At 44.0% G+C, this 21336-nt stretch overlaps 2 protein-coding genes across 8 annotated transcripts in view; both read right to left on the bottom strand.

Moving 5' to 3' along the window:
• LOC117044110 overlaps positions 1-10386 on the bottom strand; it is a 52074-nt gene extending 41688 nt beyond the window's left edge. For 5 of the 6 annotated variants that reach the window (XM_033144548.1, XM_033144550.1, XM_033144549.1 and 2 more), the window contains exons 1-3: positions 9862-10386; positions 1706-1867; positions 133-264 (exon numbers count right to left, since the gene is read on the bottom strand). In XM_033144548.1, the coding sequence (XP_033000439.1) occupies positions 133-264; positions 1706-1867; positions 9862-10272 (705 nt within the window). In that variant the 5' untranslated portion in view covers positions 10273-10386. Of the gene's footprint in view, positions 1-132; positions 265-1705; positions 1868-5255; positions 5316-9861 lie in introns of all 6 variants that reach the window. The other variant, XM_033144553.1, reaches the window with a different exon arrangement.
• Positions 10387-10731: 345 nt separating this feature from the next.
• MYMX (myomixer, myoblast fusion factor) lies at positions 10732-20755 on the bottom strand. Of its 2 annotated transcripts, none has more exons than XM_033144556.1 (3): positions 20717-20755; positions 11025-11317; positions 10732-10869 (listed from the first exon to the last, which is right to left on the bottom strand). In XM_033144556.1, the coding sequence occupies exon 2, from the start codon at positions 11288-11290 to the stop codon at positions 11099-11101; it is 192 nt and encodes a 63-aa protein (XP_033000447.1). In that variant the 5' UTR covers positions 11291-11317; positions 20717-20755; the 3' UTR covers positions 10732-10869; positions 11025-11098. The 2 variants fall into 2 exon arrangements, with proteins under 2 accessions (XP_033000447.1, XP_033000448.1); XM_033144557.1 differs by lacking the exon at positions 20717-20755 and adding an exon at positions 11484-12065.
• Positions 20756-21336: the final 581 nt, after the last annotated feature.

The raw sequence follows: 21336 nt of genomic DNA, 5'->3' as shown, positions 1-21336 counted from the left end.
AAAACACAAAGATGCTGGACTACAGGAGAGGGAGCAAGGGTGAACAGGATTTAAGTCTCTCTTCAGGGCCGTGCTGCAACCTAAAGGACTCAAAGCAGGGGGGAGAGGGGGCTTCCAGAGACCTTGTTGTACCTGGTTCAGTTTGATCATGGTATTCTCGAAGTCTTTCATGTCTCTTTGTAACGTCTGAGCTGCCCGCTCCCATTCCTGAATACTGCAACCATCCTTCAGGTCTCGGAGTTTCGCTCGCACCCATTTCTCAGCCTGAAACATGAAGACAAAAGCCAAGATGGGAACTGGACAAGCAGCTGGGGAAAGCACTCTTTCTACTTCCATTAGGAAGTTCAAAAGTCTGATTTTGTGTGGGAGAAAGGAGAGACTTTGGGCAAAATGGAGAAGATGCCTGTTCTGGCATGACATTAAAGAAAACCCAGAACAGGGCTATTCCATGTAACTCCCCATTGCTACAGCATGTAATCTTGTAGAATTGCAATGTTTTTAATCATTTGTCTGCTTTAACCAAAGCTTGGGTTTGATGGTGAAGAGCTCTCTTCAATACACAGGAGAGCTGCTGCCAGCAAGAGAAGACCATATTGGGCTAGATGGGCAAACAGTCTGACCGGGTAAAATGTGACTTTCTTCCAATATTCCCCTAAAGCAGCATCCAGATGTTGTGAACAGATGGCTGCTCTGGCTGGGACTCATGAGAGTTGTGGTCCAGAACATCTGGAGGACGCCAGGTTGGCAAAGGCTGCCCTTGAGTTAACCTCCCCACAGATCTATCCCAGAGGTTTCAGATGTCAATCCATAGAATGGAAAAATGCTAAGTAGATGCTTCAAGTGGCACAAGTGTGAATTTATTTCTCTTAATTATGTACTACCCATCTACACTGCTCTTCAGTTACCAAGCTCATAGTCATACCTACAAGCACTGAAACATGTTCCAGCTACGTGTTTGGGATTAGCAAGAGCTGGAAAACAGGGGAGCAAAGAAGCTATTATGTGCAGCGCAAGAGCTCAGCCTGGGTTCAGTCTGAGCTGCTCAGATTGAAGAGCCAGGCATGAATTAGCAGCTTCACAAGAGCAGGTGGAATGCAATTGGTCCCTTGTGTCACCTGGCCAATGCTAAACTCCTGAGTGCCATATGGGTAACAGGCTTCCTGTTTCTACTACCATGGCAACTAGCCATGGTGCTGTAGAAAGTAAAGTGGCTTAGTCCCATTGCTAAGAGTTCCTGGTTCAAGACACCTGGCACAGAGAGGAATGACAGCCACCTTTCTCACAGAGCTTCTGTGAAGTCACATGACAAAAGCTACATACCCAAACATTCTGATATAAAAATAATACGCTTTTATTATCACCCTACACCAGACTGAGACTGCTATTCTGTGCCCCCTTCACCTCAAAGAGATGGGAAAGAAATCAGATATCTGTGGATTGACCCCCTCTCCTCTGGTCCTCCATCCTAAAGACAAGCTGCCAAGGATGACCTCATGCCATAACAACAGCCTCCCTCTAGCCAAGGGACCTTGTCTCCTTCCGTCTGCACGTTCCTCTCACTTTAACAGAGGAAAGACCTTTGGCAAGGAAAAGGCTGCCTTCCCTTCCTTTCTACTGTAGTATGGGAAAGAAGAGCAGAACATGTTCCTGCTCCACCAAGACACTGAAGTGGATTTGTTCTTCTGCCAATCTCGTTTTCTTTTACCTGCATCATGTCACAGTTGAACTGAGCTATGTGAGGGCTCCATTTGGAAAGGTCAGCCAGCCCTGGGCTGCTCTGGAGGCAAGGCTTCAGCCCTGCTACTTCGCCTGCCTGTATGTTCTTGACATTCTCCTTCCAGGGACCTGCAACAGCACAGCTTGACATCTAGGAGAGAGAAACAGAGGGAAAGTTTGTTTGGATTTGGTCCAAGTCTGATAAAAGGGAAGCAGCAATGCCCTCATTGAGCTTCAGGAGGGGTTTGGAACTAACGGCATTGTGAAGTAAAAATAAAATTAAAAAATCCTTCCTGTAGCACCTTAGAGACCAACTAAGTTTGTTCTTGGTATGAGCTTTCGTGTGCATGCACACTTCTTCAGATATTGTGAAGTAAGTTAATCAAAAAGATAGAGCCTTAGGGTATGTATGCACTGTACTTTAAAGCTTGGTTCCACTGAAATCTTTCAGTGTTTTTGCATTATCTGTTCACTGCAATAATCTTGTATGCAATGAGTAAATGATTCATCTTTCTCAGCACATATGGACAAGTCTAGGGGTACAGTTGAAGACAAAACTCTCTAGAAGTTCTTTCCTGGCAATGCTACTCAAGATCCACTAAGGTGCCAGGGATCAAGCCTAAGGCGTCATCTAAGCAAAACATAGAAGAGGAAAGGCCCTATCTTTAACTTCATCTCGTCCTGCCTCCCTCAGGTTCGGCAGAAGTAAACCTATTTCTGCAAAACTCCCAGCCCTCAGGTAAAAGAGCTTTTGAACAAACAGGGAGACCTTTTGTCTGCCTGCCTTACAAATGAGCTCAGACCCTGCTCCTCAAAAGCAGTCTAGAGAGATACTTATTTTAAGTAACTCATCAAATGGGAGAAAGTCTGGATTTCTTCCAGGCTTTGTTCTTGTGGTCAGAAATGATGCAATGTTCTGTCACCACTCCAAGACCGCTAAGGTCAGCCAACTGCAGAAATGGCTTTCCTCCAAGCTCAGCCCAAGGTCCAGCTGCAAACTACCACGGAGGGCTACATTTGTAAACAGTATCTCAAATCCCACTGCAGGAAGAGAGGTCAGTACTGGCTGCTCTTAAATGGTAGAGCATGGAAAGAAAGGCTTAACACTACTGAACTCAGAACACTGACAGCACACATACCAGAGCACTTATGAAAGATACAATTTGAGACCTTCAAGCAGAGAAGGTGTAAGTCAGGAGGGAAATAGTTCATGATGCATGAAGAGCATGACTTTTTAACATTTTAAGATTAAAGCTTGGGTGCATATTCCCAACAAAGTTCATGCTAAGGGTAGGTCTACACTGCAAACACAAGCTGGTTTCAATCCAGTTTAATGATCAGTTTCACCCCTCTCAATGATTCCTGGAGATCAAAGTTTCCTGTAAGTGTATGTAAACTAGGTGGTAGGGGGAGAGACAAAAGCTGCTGCATTATTCTGAGTCAGACCATTGGTCCATCTAGTTCATCACTATCTACACTGACTGGCAGCAGCTCTCCAGGGGTTCAGACAGGGGACAACCCAAGCCTTACCTGGAGATGCCAGGGATTGAACCTGGGACCTCCTGCATGTAAAGCAGATGCTCTGCCACTGAGCTATGACTCTAGAGCGAAAGATGTCTAGCAAAGAGCCAGTGTGGTGTAGTGGTTAAGAGCAGTAGACTCATAATCTGGTGAACTGGGTTCGTGTCTCCGCTCCTCCACATGCAGCTGCTAGGTGACCTTGGGCTAGTCACACTTCTTTGAAGTCTCTCAGCCCCACTCACCTCACAGAGTGTTTGTTGTGGGGGAGGAAGGGAAAGGAGAATGTTAGCCGCTTAGAGACTCCTTTGGGTAGTGATAAAGCGGGATATCAAATCCAAACTCCTCTTCTTCATCATCACCTTTATACAAACATAGAGGGCCCCCAACACTGCTAAACCAGTTATAGCGTAGGGGCATCCAAAAAGGAGTCCTGAATGAAAACCAAGAGGTTTTGCAAGGGAATGTCTCAGAACACAAATATGGAATGAAAACAGAAGAGACTGAACAGAAACAGTTCCTAAAGGACAGCAAGTGGCATAGGGTTGTCAGTGAGGACACACATATCTACAATGGAAAAGTGGCTCCCTATCAAGACTGGGGGTAGCATAACAGCCTCATAAATTGATCACGGCTAGACACATTATAGAAAACAAGAATAATTCTTATTCTTATTCAAGAAGGGGGGGCACTATTAAAGGGACCGAACTTTACAGCACAGATGACTGAGTCCTTGATAATCTATAGTTGTTTATAGCCTAAGTTATCACCCTGCTAATGATGTCCTGTTCAGTTTTTGCATGATAAGCTTGTGGACATGCCCCAGGCATAACCTAATTTCCTCCCATGACATTTTCCCCATAACTTTTTTTCATTTGCATTTCTGTCTGGCGGGATATAGCGACGGAAGCTGGAAATGAACAAGGAAGACACTTTGCACAAGGACACAAAAAAGAGACTGTGGTGGAGCACAGCCTTTGAGAGACTGGAGGGGGGTACAATACTCTGACATTTCCCATTAGCTTGTGCCTTCAGACAAAATGGCATGCCATGTTCTCATGGCATGAGTGGTGGCCTTTCAAAGGATGCATTAGAAAGTGATGAACTGGTAATGCTCTGGTCCTTTACGCTAGCTGTCAATTAGCTGAAAGAATATGCAAACTGGTACCAGGGTCTCCCAGATTACATTTTTATATACTGCACTGAAAGAACACACATCTGTACATGGAAGAGCTATGAGAGCTCCCCCTTCAGACAAGACCCCATAAACCTGGAAAGGTGGCATGTGAATCACTAAAGCTACAATGCTAAGCAGGCACATTGGTGATTAACTTCTACTGAACTTGGCAATATTTCTGAGCAAACGTTCTCAGGACTGTGCCGCAAGATATCTTCTGTTGCTACATCTACATCACATATGAATCACTTGTGCAGCTTCTCATGGAATGTGCTCTTCCTTGGTTCAGGTAGCTTTTTGTACATGCTTTAACAGAGCCAGAATGTACGGCTGCAACAGAGGCAGCCCTTAGAACAGGATGGGAAATCTGAGCTCTCCAGATACTGTTAGACTACAACTCCCATCATCCCTGGCCACTAACCCGGCTGGCTGGAACTGATGGGAGTGAGAGTCCAATGGCATTTGGAGGGCCACAGGCTCCCCATCCAAACCTCAGAATGTGTGCACCTCCACTTACTATGTAGATAATGTACAGAGAAACTGTGGAGAGTCTATTAATTTGTAAAGGCTTTTTGCATCCTTGAGATTTCAATGATCTATCGAGGAACCCAAGGAATTCACATGGGCTCATTCCTTCCTCTTCATTTGACTGCACTGCTCTACAAGGACAAAAATGAAAGCATGCAGTCCATATTCTATAATTGAGTTTGCCTTTATTTACATTTGAAAAGACTCAAAACAGTCACCAAGGCTCACAAACAAAGGGCTTATATATTAGAGGGGGTATAAAGGCACATCCCAGGTGCAGAGGAGCAACTCTGCCCAATGAAGAATGGCCACTAGCCTGGGGCCTCCTAGAGTCTTGCTTTTCTTCTTCTATTTCCACCTCTTTTCTGAGAAAGACCTAAAAAGGAAGGGGGGAGGGAAGATAACAGATGAGGAGAGTGCAACCTCATCCAGCTCTGAAGAATATTAGACAATACTTGAATTGGACAACTAAGGGCTGTTCATGATGCAAAGGCAGAGTGAAGAAGAAAGGAAACTTCTCAGGGGCAGACTTCATCACATTTGCCCAACTGCAGCATAAAGCAAGGACTCATCCAAATTATGCTCTTAGGTGAGCATCACACACCTATGCTAGCTGGGCAACCACAATTTCAACAAAGCCTATCTGCCAGCTGCTACTATGTCACAAATCTGCAGGCAGCCACTCCACAAGAATACAGAACAAAGTCTCATCACTTTGCAACCCTCTTCAATCCTTTATTGTATTTGGAAATACTGCCTATCCAACACTAAGTTCCACTCTCACTCTTGGAAGAACAGTGCAATGGAAGTAATAGCCTACTTATTCCTATTTTACATCTGAAGTACAGAAGCTAATACGCTAGGCCTACTTTCCAAAGCAACCCAGCAAGTACATGGCTGAAGTTAATATCCAAAGCCACCTCAAAAAGCATAACATCTTGGCCAATGGACTGCACCGCCTCTCTTTACATACCATATGATTTGCTATCAAGCGGGGAAGGAAGGAAATACAGGTGTTATCTGAAGAGGCAGAAAACCTGAAGTCTAACAAAACTATACTTTCTCAGGATCCAGATCTCTATAAGCACTCAACGCTACCTATGCCAGACATTTATCCACAAAGCCTGAAATATCAAATTAAGCAATCTGAAGAGACGTTCTTCACCTATACCCAAAGACTTAGGATATGGGGTGGGGGTGGGGGGAGGGAAGCAGGAATGAACAAATCTGGCACAGAACAGTGACAAATGGTCAAATGTAACCAGGAAGGATATGGACTGCAGTGACACAGAACATTTTCTTCTCTATATTTGTCTTTCATTAGCAGTAAAGGAAGGTACCTTCTTAATGTACACATTGGGCTATAAGCAATTCACACAAGTGAACAGCCAATGTTATTAGAAGCAAATGTGACATGGTGCTAGACAAAGTACCATAGGTTTCTGTGAGGGAACAGTAAATCAGCACCCAAACACCCAACCCAAAGCTATGTAATCTACTTTTTTTTTTAGGGGAGACTCGCTGGAGGTGGTCGTAGCATGCTTGTGACTGAGCTCAGCAGACTTGAAGAACTTTCTTTTGGAAGGAACAAAGAAGGAACACAGCATGGGAGCATCATCATCATCATTATTTATTGTGTTCCAGAGAATACAAATGCTTGTCAGAGTTCATGATTCAGAACAAAGGAGAGCAGGTGGTTTGCTACTGTGGTGGTGGCCTCTGAACCCTAAACTGGGTATATTTGAATACTGACAAGCTATGTTCTGGGAATAAGAACAAAAAGCAGAGGTTAAGCTTGCACTTAAGTGCACTCAAGCATAACTACATTTTAAGCACATATTAGAAGTTCATGTTGCCTTTTGGTACTGTTTATTTCCATCTTATATGAGCATTCAATATCTTGCACTTTTCTAAATAAGCTTATTGGAGAGCCAGTGTGGTGTAGTGGTTAAGAGCAGTAGACTCGTTATCTGGGGAACCGGGTTCGCGTCTCCACTCCTCCACATGCAGCTGCTGGGTGACCTTGGGATAGTCACACTTCTCTGAAGTCTCTCAGCCCCACTCACCTCACAGAGTGTTTGTTGTGGGGGAGGAAGGGAAAGGAGAATGTTAGCCGCTTTGAGACTCCTTTGGGTAGTGAAAAGCGGCATATCAAATCCAAACTCCTCTTCTTCTTCTTCTTCTTCTTCTTCTATTGGTTGTTTAATTATTGTTGGGCTTACAACAGCACAAATCTAAGCACATTTACTTGGAAGCAAGACCCTGGATTTACTTTTAACTTTTGTGAATTGCACTACAGCCCAAGTGTCATGTACGTGCAGAGGGGTCTGGTCAAGGCAAGTTACGTAAGTAGCTTTGAATGCATCATTTCCAACGGGTCTCCAAAATCTCTTGAGATTTCTGGTGGACCATGCAAGTTTGGGGCTCAGTTTTTCAAGCAAAGAAATGATAGCCCAAGACAAGCTTCTTGCTGCTCAGAAGATCTTCAGTTAGCAGGAGGTGGGGGTGTTTTATAAATGTATGAATCACCATATCACAATTTCTTTGAAGTATGTACACTCCCTCTGTTCATTACTGGAGTGTACATCTGAGATCTGGCGTGGGTGAGTGGGTGGGTAAGAAAACCATTAGCTAGGCCACTGGAGCCAGGCTACTCCTCTCCAAAACATATACGAACAAGAATATTCCACCACGGATTTTGGGATACATTTTGTTATCCAGATAAGACTTAAAGGGGCTTGAACTATCAAAGCATCCAAGTGATGAAGAGCTCAAACATACAAATTAGACTTCCTGGCCTGGACAACTATCCCATCGGTGTGTTAGGTGATGCTTTGCTCCTATCCTGTTTATGAAATGATTGTTACTGTGTTTGGCACAGTGCCCTGTGGTCTGAGATGTTCACGGTTAAACCTGCCCACATATTCCCCACCACAACCCACTTGGCCCTTCTCCAGCCAGAGCTCAGTAATGGGAGATAAGCTTGTAGGTGACATAAGTGCTTTATTTACATACGAAGCTCCCTCAATCCATCAGCTGCAGGAAAACAAGGCTGTCAGCACAAAGATGATCTCATCCTTCCTGCAGAGCTGCTCTGCTTGGATTGCGGAGGCAGGACCCCCTCCCTCCCTTGCCATATCATCCCATTCAACAAGCAGCAGCCGGAGCACATGTGAAAACAAGAAACGAGTTAGTCTTTCTCTCTGTTGATTTGGAAAGTAGAGGTTGCAACTGAGAAGTGACTGGCTGCAACCTTCGCTGGCTGGTGTGACTACACAAATGAGGGCAAATGTATGTCTATCCAAAGGAAGGACTAGCCTGGGTCCTATGAGGCTCAATGCCAGGGAAACACAGAAGGCCTTATAGACAGACTCTTGGCTGAGATGTCAAGGTCAATTTGGAGGACGCTTTCCCTGGGGCCTATGAGATAGCACAATGAAGTAATGCCTTTACCAGACACTACAGAGAACCTGACAAAATCTTGACTTCACTCAAAACCGAAATAAGCAGGATGTCCTCAGTTTATCCCATTGGGGCATGTTTCATAATTTCACAAAGCTGATGTGTCATGAGGATAGAATCACCGGTAGTCTCAGTGTTACTTTCTTCTTCTCTGAGTGTTTAAAAGTTCTGCAGAGAAGCAGCTTGAAAACTGTTACAAGTAATGCATCTTTGTAATGGGGAAATGGATCTTATGTGATCCAGAGACATCCACTTTTAAAAGGTGCTTCTATAAAGTTTGCCCAACAATGCATCTTTTCAGGGATTTGCCAGCACTTCCATGTGGACTTTAAAAACACAGGCAGAACAATCGGCCCTTAGAACTGCTCAAAACAACCCTAGTACTAGCATAGCAGGAATAAAGGGCATTGCTAGGGTTGTGTGTATACAAAAAATACCCAAGTCTGAGCAAGAAATGAAAGCAACTCTGGGTATGGTTTTTAAGCACTGGCACAATACTATGTAGAGAGACTCTGGATTACAAAAGTAGAAGGCTTCACCAGAATGCAAACTGCCTTTTCTTTCAAGCCCAGGAACCACTGCTGCAAAGAAGTACAAAGTCTTTCAACTGTGTACCTCCAAGCCTTTACCAGCATCACTCTGCTCACTACCCCTATAAAAACCTGCCCATCATTGACATGCCTGTGGGCAAAGCATGATGGAAAAAGGAAACTTAAGAGGCTTACTAAAGATATGGGCAGCCTTTCCTGGGCTTGCCATACCATGCTCAGCTAGTTGCTTTCTCACTACATCATCCACAGGCCATCCAAAAAGGCAGATGAACCCAACAGATAAGAGATGGAATAGAAATGATATAAAAGAAGGCAAGGCAGAACTAGAAATCCCTGGGCTCTGTTCCCAGTTTTGGGAAGGGTTGTATGGAAAAGCCATTGTAATCAAAATAGGGATTAAACTATCCAGGATCTACAGCTATCTCTGACAAGCAAGGCTGGTGCTGCTTGTATCGATCTATCTGCATAAAACTACTATCAGAAACTGCAAAATATGATAATGAAGGAAACTTCAGTGGTGGTTCAAGGGAGGCAGGTGCTTTGTTTCATCTTATCCCTACAGAAAAAAGGATGACATCATCATCTCCAACTGTCCCTTGTTAATAATTATTTTCTACCATGATATGAGGAGTACAGTAATTCTGCTTCCTTAGTCTCAGGCGATCAAAGCTCTCAATATAATCTTCCTCAACAGATAAAAAGGGGGAAACTTAAGCTATTAAAAACCCTTGAGACACATATTGACCCACACATAACCACCCCTTCATCTACTTGTAGTGTCTTCTCAGAGGACCCTAAAACCAAGGGAGAGGTCAGGCCTGATGTGACTGTGATATAGAGTGCAGCAATGCACTCTAGTGTAACAAAACAAAACAAAGTAAGGCAGAGGAAGAATATAAAAGACCTTACCTTAAACTGTGATTTCCCTGTTCTGCAGTTGTTGTTGTTGCAGTTCCTCTCACAACGGGTATGAGTTGATGTTTCCTCCCCTGGATTAGGTTCTCCGTGCCAGTTGGACAAGGTGATTTTCTTGATAGAGCGGGACAGGGAGTTGCGGTTGATGCGATCTTCATTGGTGGCCACCTCAATGGGGCTGGTGCTGTCAAACCTACCCTCAGAGGACACGGGAGAAGCCTGAGTCAGATACAGAGACACACGCTCATTGAGGTTTTGGTGCAGGGCGTGATTATCCAGAGCAGCTATGTCGGGGCAGCTGTCTCCTGGAAAGTCCAGGGAGCACTTGGGTTGGGAAAGCTTGGTGGTAATAGTGAACGGCTGGACCTTCCTTGCTCTGCTGCCAGACATTTCTCCCCCTCGCATTGGCCACACAGGAAACAGGGGAAAGGGAAGGGGAGAGTGGGCCACCAGTTCTGAACTCTAACAAGAGACTATAAAACACTTCGAAAGGTCACAAGAGATTCTTTTCCAGCCTCTTCTGAAGTATGCAGATGCAGAATTTGCTCCGTTGGGTTCAGTCCTCCCAGGAACTCTCTCAGAAGTTAAGCTTGCTCGGAAATGTCTGACGGAAGGGGACTTCCAGACTTCTTCGGCTTCCAGGCCTGAGAAATCACGCTGCTACCACCACGCCAGGCCTCTGGTCAGCGATGGTGGTGGTGCTTTGCTTCCCCATCCATAAATCTCCACCAGAAACCAAAAGACCATGAGTGTGGGGTTGTGGGTGGGAGCTTGGTCCTGGCTTCAAAGCGAAGAGGAGAAAAGCATTGGGAGAGGCTTGAAGCTGGAAGGGTTTTGTCTGGGGGTGGATCTTGAGAAATGAGATCAGAAATTAAATCTTCTTCCTTGGGAGGGCTGGAGTTGCTGATTGCTCCCTGATTGCTCTCCCTCTCCTTTGGCAGGCGGACAGCAGCTCCTTCTCCACACGCACTCACCCAGAAGCTAAAAATGTCCCTTCAAATGCTGGAGAGAGAAAAAAAATTGGCTGCAGCGCGGGGTGACGTCGGTTTCCTCCTCGCTCTTTGGGGTGCTGCTCCACTTCGAAAGTCTCTGTATGAGTGGTAGCGGCGGCGGCGGCGGCGAGGATGACAGGTGGTGGTGGTGGTGGGGCTACCTACCTGCAAAGTTGGGGGCTTCTGCTGCTGCTGCTGCGGCCGCCCCTTCTCCTTGGCGTCTCCCTGCAGAGCTCGCCTCAGGCGTCGTCCACCTTCTTGCGCAGGTTGAGGACGCAGAGGAGGCAGGTGAGGAGCGCCTCGCGGGACTGCCGGGAAGTCAGGCGGGCCCCCAGGCGCCGGAGCAGCGGCAGGAGGCGCTGGCGAGCCACCAGCAGCAGGCGAGTCAGCAGGGTTCGCAGAAGCAGGAGGGCGAGCAGCGGGGCGGGCATGCTGCGCTCCGGGCGCTCGGCGGGGATCTGCGAGGGGAGGCACAGAGACACACACCGCGGTCAGAGCAGCCGCGGCACGGAAAGGCGCGCATCCTGCTCGGCGGCCGAAAGCAAGAGGGGGAGGGAGGGAGGGAAGGAAGGAAGGAAGGAAAGGAAGGAGCGCGCGCCCACCACCACCCACCCACCCACCCACCCAGGGTTCAAGCGGGCCTGTTTCCTTTTCTCCCTTTCCCTCCTGGCCCCGTCTTCACTTCTCTCCCACTCCCGGTCCCGGTTCCAGTCCCGATATTTAGCCCAGCCCTTCAGGCAGGGAGTTCTTTAGCATGAGGTAATGCGGCTTGGGCAAAGGGGAAAAGACGGCTTCCAAAAAAACGCGCAGCCTTTCTCCCTCCTGGGGGTGGAAGTCGGCCGCTTCCCGGAGGAGGTTCGGGGTGCAGTTGGGGGAAAGGAGCACGGATTGACGAGGGGAGAAGAGGGACGCCTCCGACACAAAGCAACGAAAGGGCGCACCCATCCCGTCGCGCGCCATGCGGGAAGGGACTCCGGCAGCAGCTGGAATGAACCGCGCCTCTCCGGCGCCTTTGAACGGCCGCGCGACAGAAATCCAACAGGTGAAGCTTTTCCCAGCGCGAGGCAGCCGTACTGAGGAAGGTGTCGCTTGCTGGATTTCTGCCCGTGGGGAGGCTGTTAAAGACGACAGGAGCCGCCTTAGCGCCTCACTCAGACACGAACGCCGCTACAGCTCGCGCTCTCTTCTTCGGTTTAGTTGCAAGCAGCCTGAGGGAGTTCTAGGCACCTGCGAGCCAAGAGAGAAAAGGATGGGGCAAACTCCCCCCCCCCTTGCAATCTCATGCGTTTGCTTGAAGTGCAATTTCCCTTTTAAAGTGTGCGCGCACGTTCGCCTAAAAGTGAAGCTATAAAATTGCGCGGGAAAGAATGTAACCCGGCCACTAGCCTCTTGCTAGCTAGAGGATGAGGTTATAGAAGGGAACTGAGGGAAGGTTCTTCGCTTTCCTGCCTCCTGTCCTATCGGAGGAACCCCACGAGCCATAGCTGTCAATCTTTCCCTTTTTTGCGGGAAATTCCCTTATTATAGCATTGGGAAAGGAGCAGGGAGGGTTGACAGCTAAGCCACACGCCCGCTTCCCCTGCTTATTGCTGCGCGTCCTCTCCTGCCACCTAGCGCGCGGGCCGCTGGAATCTAGGGGAAGGGAGAGCGAGCGAGCGAGCGTGCAGGCGATCGGGCGGAGGAGAGAGGAACGTTCCCTGCAAGTGCCCAGAGTTGTCTTAGCAACTGAGCGCGTCGGAGGCGATGATGCAATTGAATTCCACAAGGATAGGCTCAAAGCGCGGGGACTCGGAAAGGAAACTTCCCCAGGCGCTATAGCAACGGAGAACACGGACTCCAACAGCCTCCGGGCACGGGAGGCGGGACTAGAGCTCTGGACGGACAGAGGCTGGGAGTCCGGAGCCCGGATCGCTGATTGTCGCTTGCTCCCGGCCTGGCCAAGGATCCGCGCTCCATCCTGCGGCGCAGGGGCTGCTGTTCCGGAGCCGCAGCCCAATGCGCGCTGAGCGCAGCGTGATGGGGGGGGGGAACTTTCACTGTGAGAGAGTTTCTCGGTATTTGCTCTTCACACAACTGGGCAGAAGACAGTTCTCTGGAGCAATGTCAACTGCGGCTTGTATTATACATTTACTTATAAGCTAAACAACCTATAGCTAAGTGCCCCTCTCTCTTGGCCCCCCCCCAAAAAAAAATTAAAGTAAAAAAAAACCTGGATGTACATTTCCAAAATATAAGATAATAAATAAATAAAATAAAACCTACATATACAGCTACAGTGTTTTGTGTTGTGTAGGTTCCTATGATGTAAGTAAATTACCATATAGCATATATTCAACACAAAAAAACCAGCGACAATTTGTTGTTGAAAAGGACAGCTGGACATATAAAGAGACCCATTACCTTCAGTAGCTTAGGGCCTCATCAAACCTAAATCCAGCCCTGCTTGTATAGGCCTTAGGGCAGGGCTTCCAACTGAGCAGACACACAGGAAGCATACCTGCAGGCCCTTTCCCCTCCACCTACTTGAATCTGGTGTTTGAAAGAGCCTTCTTTGCACGTGCAATTAGAAACGCAAATTTATAGGCATGTGTGTAGGGCCAAATTAAGACCTCCAGAGGCCCTAAGCACTAAAAAGAGCATGGTGCTCTGTCCCCACGTAATTCAAAGTAAAACCAGTACTAATCTAGTTTTTAAAGAAAATAAAATTTTAAAAATCCTTCCAGTAGCACCTTAGAGACCAACAAAGTTTGTTATTAGTGTGAACTTTCATGTGCATGCGCACAAAAGCTCATACCAAGAACAAACTTAGTTGGTCTCTAAGGTGCTACTGGAAGGAATTTTTTTTTTTGTTTTTGTTTCGACTACAGCAGACCAACACGGTTACCTACCTGTAACTAGTTTTTTAAAGAAGACATAGATTTATTGCAACACATGACAGATATGATTTCCTGGCATGAGTGCTTTTTTAAGTGTTAAGACAGACACGATTGTGCCGTGAACACAGATTTATAGCCATCACGTTTGTGCTTGTGTAGATTTCACATTTAAAGCTCCACATGCTTGGGTTGGGCGAGTGTACATGATCTGAACAGTTGTAGGCTCTATTTGCACGGTCAAAGAATACAGATTCACACATACAACAGCTGTGATGCTGCTTTGTAAATACATTTGCTACTTCAAAACTTAATGCCAAATTTGAAGGGGCAGGGTGGCTGCTGCCCCCCAATAAATAAAATCAATAAAGAAACACTTAAATAACTGAGGTTCTGGTCCCCTAACAAAAGCCCCCCCCCCAACAAAAATCCTAGATGCACCCATGGGGCAGGGCAGGAAAAGAAGGTGCAGTCTCACTGTAGTCAGCATAATTTGTGAAGAGCCCTATTGTTGCATACAGAAATCTGTGGGCAAGGTGCACATTAATTCCTACACAGAATGCTTCAGTTGCCTACGTAGGGGAAGATATTTCTGCAATAGTCATGGACAGGGAGTAACATTTAAATTAAGGACAGATAGGGACCCTCCAGATCAGTGTTTTTCAACCTTTTTTGGGCAAAGGCACACTTGTTTCATGAAAAAAATCACGAGGCACACCACCATTAGAAAATGTTAAAAAATTTAACTCTGTGCCTATATTGACTATATATAAAGTAATTCTCTTGAATAGGAATCAAATAAACAAATTTTTCCCACGGCACACCAGGCAACATCTCGCGGCACACTAGTGTGCCGCGGAACAGTGGTTGAAAAACACTGCTCCAGATGTTATTGGACTTCCCTCAGCCCCAGGTTGGCCAATAGTCAGTGACAATGCGAGTTGCAATCCCCTATCCTGAGTCAAAAGTCACTGCAAAAATAAAATAAAATAATTTCACTGTAATCAGAGTATTGCTACAGCTGTTTCTGCACCAGACAGGGAAACATCTTGCTTTTATTAGGAAATTCTGTCTGACAACTTGACTATGTTTCAACAACAAAAGAATTCCGGCTTGAATGTAATTAATGTATATATATTGTTATGAGCTTGTGAGTGCTAGACACTTCTCAATTCATGGAATCAGTAAGTGTTAGAATTTAATTAAAGGCCTCTAACTGCAGGAAATTGCCAGATCACTATAATCCCCGGATTTAGCAAAGTGTTAGAATCTAATGAAACCTTAGGGTGTTAAACTCAGTGACAGATTACTTTAATTCCTCAATTTAGCAAGTGTTAAAAGCTAATTCAGCCAGGGAAGCCTCCTGGTTGATGGGCCATTAAGACAACCAAAGATCAAAATGGTATTGTTGTGAGATGAGGAAGGAGTGAGGACTTTCCTTCAACAGATAAAGCCAGAACTTGGAGAGGTTAGAGTTAGGAGTTATGTGTCTGGGAGAAGCAAGGCAGCAGATAGAGCATGATGGCTTATTCAGGGCTGCAGCTATGGAAGAAGCAAAACTCTCTTGGGATGTTTATGCTGTGAACCTTCCATCATAGGCTCAGGTTGTATATATGTGTAAATAAACCATATATCATGAAGACACCTCAGTCTCTGCTGTGCCTCATTTCAAAAAGGAAACACAAACCCTGGATGAGAGGCACCAGGCAGGGTTGTCCTTTATCCCCGTTACTTTTCATATTAAGTTTGGAGTTTTTATTGGAAAACATAAGAAAGGATGACAAAATCAAAGGTATTAGGAACGGGAGGGATGTACATAAAATAAGAGCCTTTGCGGACGACATCATGATCATGGTAGAAGAACCAACAGAAAGTATTAAACAAAGCATAAAGAAAGTGGAGGAATACGGAAACCTGGCTGGACTTAGATTGAACAAGAACAAAACGAACATTTTGACTAAGAATCTGAACAAAGAGGAAATGGAGGGACTGCAAAAAGAGGTAGGCTTGAAAGTGATAAATAAAACAAAATATCTGGGTATATGGATCACGAATAACACAAATAATCTAGTCAAAGACAATTATATCAAAACCTGGAAGGAAATAAAAAAAGATCTAGATAAATGGAGCAGACTTAATTTATCCCTGTTAGGTAAAATTGCATCCATAAAGATGACCATCCTCCCTAAAATGTTGTTCCTCTTCCAAATGATCCCAGTACTAGGAACATGCTCAACCATTTTTAAAGAATGGAAGAAAGATCTGACCAAATTTATATGGAATCATAAACCGGCAAGAATCAAATATAAGCTTCTGATTGATGCCAAAGATAGAGGCGGTCTGGCGTTGCCGGATTTACAATTATACCATGAGGCGGCAGGCTTTTTGTGGTTAAAAGATTGGATAACACTAGATAACCATGAACTGCTAGACCTGGAAGGATCCGAAAATAAATTTGGTTGGCACGCGTATTTAGCAGAAGATAAAGTTAGAGCCCACAAAGGGTTTAATAATCATGTAATTAAAAAGTCTTTATTGAAAATCTGGGAAAGACATAAAAGATTATTAGAACCCAAAACACCTAAATGGATATCCCCAATTGAAATAATCACAATTAAAAAAATAAATTCAAAAGGACATTGGGGCACATACAAAGATCTAACAGAACAGCGGGATGGAAACTTGAAGATAAAAGAATATAACGACATCAAACACCTCTTAACTGGATGGATACAATACCACCAAATAAATAGTAAATTTAATAAAGACAAGATGCAAAAAGGATTCTTAAATGAACCTTCCTTATTAGAAAAACACCTCTTGCAGAATAGATGTAAACTAATATCTAATATGTATAATGTATTACTGGAGTGGGAAGTCAAAGACGAGATGGTCAAGGAAACCATGATCAAGTGGGCAAAAGATCTAGGGAAGACAATCGAACTTGAAAAATGGGAAGGGCTGTGGAAAAAATCATGGAAATTTACGGCGGCACAAGGGATCAGGGAAAACTTAATCAAGATGTTCTACAGGTGGTACATGACGCCAAGTAAAATAAATAGAATGTATAAAGGAAAGAGCAACTCTTGTTGGAAGTGCCAAAAGGAAGTGGGGACCTTTATACATATGTGGTGGCACTGCGAGGTGATTCAAAATTTTTGGACCCAGGTCTTAGAAGAAATTAAAAAAATGATGAAATACAATATAAAGAAAAACCCCGAAGCACTTCTATTGGGAATTCTGGATGGAGAAATAAATAAACAGGATGTAAAACTTTTTCATTATGCCACTGCCGCGGCCAGAACTTTAATAGCTCAATATTGGAAAAAGAAAGATCTGCCGGGAATTAAAGAATGGCAAGAAAAATTATTCAATTATATTGATCTGGCTAAATTAACAGATAAAATTAGAGGATACAATGATCAAAAATTCCAACAAGACTGGGGAAAATTTGGAGAATACATCAAAAAGCAATGCCCCACTGTGAAATGCTGGCTCCATTTTTAGACATTCTGTATCGGGATCAAAAGGAAAAGTGTTAATGGAATGGTGAAGAAATGAAAGATTACAATGAATATTAGTGTAGTATAAAGAAGTGTTAAATGGAATCTGGGAGGAGGACAAGTGGAAGTCACAAGGGAGAAGGATAGAATAATAACTGAATGGACGAATGGATAGAAGGAATAAAGGGAGATATGTGTAATAGGCGTAAAGGGTCAGATAATAAAGTGACTGATATGATTAATGTATTCGGAATAGGATGTCATGAATTAGAGAGGTATCTTATTATTTTCTTTTTTTTCTTTTTTTAGTAATGATGTATGGATTAGGTCATGACATGTATAATGAGGCTTTTATCTAAGCAAAGAGCCATATGCAGGCTTTTTAACTCAAATTCTCTTTTTTTCTGTATATGTCTTGTGTATTTCGAGACGATGTTATTATTTGGATTCATTCTTTCTGTATTAAACAATAAAGTTAAAAAAAAAAAAAAGAGAGAGAGGCTGGAGCCCCTGGAATCCAGCACTGCTCAGAGCTTGGAATGGCGTGCAACAATGTAATAACATAACACAACGAAACTATTAGGAAGCCAATGGGTTTCCAGTAAGCCACATGGGTTGTTTGTGGGAAGACCCATCATGATGGGTGGTGTGGGGGGGGGGCAAGCATTCTCCCCCCAAAATGACCTCAACCCCACCTTGTCCCTCTTGCTGGACTCCTGCCTGTAACATATATGGTTGTTTTTCTTTCAGAGATCTTAACGTGTGGGACGTACAATCACAGAACTGTAGAGTTGGAAGGGAAGGGTCATCTAGTCCAACTCACTGCAATGCAAGAATCTCAACTAACACACCTATGACAGATCACCTATAAATCACTCGCTTGTAAATATACTTTGCCCCTTCTGTGTGCCTCATCCCCTTTTTTCTGGTGCCGCCCAATGAGACCAGTTGTCTGTATGTTAGGTAAAGCTAGTAGTGATAATGTGTTTCTTTTTTCCATTTCACTGTAGCATGTCTGATGACATAATGGTAGCCAGATCAAGGGCTTTTTGTATTGGAATTCCAAATTGGAATTTTGTAACAAAAGGATATGTCAGTTTGTTTCCAATCTAGCTATGCAGTCTGCAATTGTTCACTTGCTTTTTTTTTGCAGGGAATCCAGATGATTTTGCCAACCTATTGCATTCAATTTCGCCACACCCCCATGTTGTCCTTCCATCTATATTCAACTTGATTTGTGCTGATCGTTTTCATGGTTAAGGGGCACTTGTAGCATCGGTCTATCCAGTGCAGACAGGCAAAATACCACTAAGGTTTTCCAGGGCTATTGTGTCTTTAATTAGACACCATTTTGTGGTGTCTGCCTCTGATTGCTTCCTGTTCAGTGCAGCAAGCCATTGCTGATGAATCGACCCATTCTTAGCTTGTTCTTGTTTTCCACTGCCCTTAATTACTGGTTTCCTTTCATTATTTTACTTTGTCTTTCTGAAAATGCACAATTTTGAAACAAAAGAGCAGGGGAAAATGAGAGAAAACCAGTAATTAACATCTGACCATAAGGAAAAGGAATTGCTCTATTTAAAGACCAGTTAAGGAAAGAAATCATCTGCAATACTGTGACCACACTGAACAGGAAGCACTTGGAGACTGAGGCTAGAAGGAGGCAGATTCTCAGTAAAATTTGCAAGAGCTCTTTCCTGAACAGGATTAGTTAGTATAGAGCTTGCCAACCTTTTTGGACCTATAGGCACATTTGCAAACTGCTGTGGCCTGGGCTAGGGGAGAGCCCATGAGCCTCAGGGGCAAGATGGGCCAGTTTGACTGCAGGAAGCCCTGATGCCAGCTTTGCCTGCATCTCTTGCTCTCTTATTTTATTTTATTTTATTCTTATTATTTAACATAATTTATATACCACTTGATTGTAATAAAGCCTCAAAGTGATTTACAAAAACAAACTAAAGAATTAAAATTACCCCCAAAATACTGTTAAAAACAGGGTGTTTTTTTATAAAAACACACACTTTGAAAACTAATTAAACTCAACAGTAAACAAAACACAGATTAAAACACATGCAGCGTCTACATGTTTTCATAGGCTTTCCTATACAAAAACGTTAAAGCAGGTACTGAAAACATACAGCAAAACTGCCTGCTTGATGTCAACAGGCAGGGAGTTCCAAAGTGTAAGTACTGTTGTATTGTGGGCATATATGGAGTAAGTTGCTTCTACATGTAAACTGGTCCCAAGCTGTTAGTGGCTTTATATACTAATGGCAACACCTTGAATTTGGCCCAGTAACACATCAGCAAGCAATGCAGTTCTCTGAGCAGAGGTGTTTATGTGCTGACAGGGTTTAATTCCTGCTGGTAGCTGTGCTCATACCCTCCAGCATTTCTCTGATGAAAATAGGGATGTCCTATTCTGTTGTTGTTGTTGTTGTTGTTGTTGTTGTTGTTGTTGTTGTTGTTGTTGTTGTTCTATTTATACTCCACCCATGTGACTGGGTTAGCCCCAGTCACTCCAACATATATATAAAAAACATTAAACATTAAAAAGTCTCTATACAGGGTTGCCTTCAGATGGCTTGGAGTTCAGATAACTCCATACCCTCCAACATTTCTCTGTTGAAAGAAAATAGGGGTGTCCTAAGGCAGTGTTTTTCAACCTTTTTTGGGCAAAGGCACACTTGTTTCATGAAAAAAATCACGAGGCACACCACCATTAGAAAATGTTAAAAAATTTAAGTCTGTGCCTATATTGAATATATATAAAGTAATTTTTCAATTTTTCCCACGGCACACCAGGCAACATCTCGCGGCACACTAGTGTGCCGCGGAACAGTGGTTGAAAAACACTGTCCTAAGGAAAAGCAGGACATTCCAGGATCAAATCAGAAACTGGGATGGCTTCTGTAAATCTGGGGGTGTCCCTGGAAACTAGGGACACTTGAAGGGTCTGCTGTGTTGCTGCATTCTGCACTAACTGCAGCTGCCAGATCAGGTTAGGAGAGAAAGTATTGCAGTAATTCAACATTTAAGTCTCCAGTGCCTGAGCTACTGTGGCCAAGCTCTCCAGAAACAGCCACAGTTGTCATACGAGTTGCAGCTACAAAAATACATTTCTAGCCACTGAGGCTACCTAATCCTCTCCATCCACATAGGTTCATATTTGTTCACAACATCAAAATTATAGCACCTCTCAAGCAGAAAGGTAGACTAATCAAGATATCATTTGCCATCGAGATCATGCAAATAATGGCATTAAAACTGCATAGTTTAAGCACACTCTCTTTTGGAGATGAGATTCTACAGGTCAGGCTCAGCTTATCATGATTTAAGTTCTCTAATTGTTTACAGACTGATTGACCTCTAAGGGCTTGTTCACATGAAAACAGCCACTCGCCTCCATATTCTGCCCTGGTTAATTGAGTGAAATGTCTGGGTGATTCTGTGGGACAGGATATATCACATAAAGTCTTACCACAAGCCCAGGAACAGCTTTCCACAGATAGGAAGAGTTGTCCTTCTTGGTTTGCAATGGTATGAAAGCTAGGAAAGCAAGAAAAAGGTTCTCACAAAACATCTGCCAAAACAGATGGGAAGGAATAAATTGGCATTCCTATCATTGGAAATATGGGCCTGATTTATTATCACCAATGGCCTCATAACAATTATAATTGTAAGGTCAAATCTAAATTTTAGCTACCCTGCCAAGATTGCCATCAGAGGTTCTGAAATGCTTTGAACAAACTTTTTAATTTATCACCAAACAGCAGCATGGAAAACCATCTTAGGACTCAGCTATACAGCTGCAAATAAAACGTTTTAAATGTGTTGTAAAGTGCCATATACAAATGTGACACTAGATGGCTACAGTGAGCTATGCCAAATTTAATGTATTTTTCAAAAAAAAATTAAAAAGCATTTCCACAGCATTTTTAATATGTGTGCAGATTCCAACTTAGCTGTGGGACACTGGTGTTTTAAATGTGATGTGTAAAGACAAACTTTTGGATTGTCTTTGAACTTTTAATAAATTAATCAACCTATTAAATAATTACATTATCTTCATGCAGGTAGTTTGTGAATGTTTGATAATAT

This window comes from Lacerta agilis, chromosome 3, assembly GCF_009819535.1.
Source record: "Lacerta agilis isolate rLacAgi1 chromosome 3, rLacAgi1.pri, whole genome shotgun sequence".
NCBI classification, from domain to species: domain Eukaryota; kingdom Metazoa; phylum Chordata; class Lepidosauria; order Squamata; family Lacertidae; genus Lacerta; species Lacerta agilis.
Note: the sequence above shows the minus strand (reverse complement) of the source record. Positions and strands in the feature narration are given on the sequence as shown.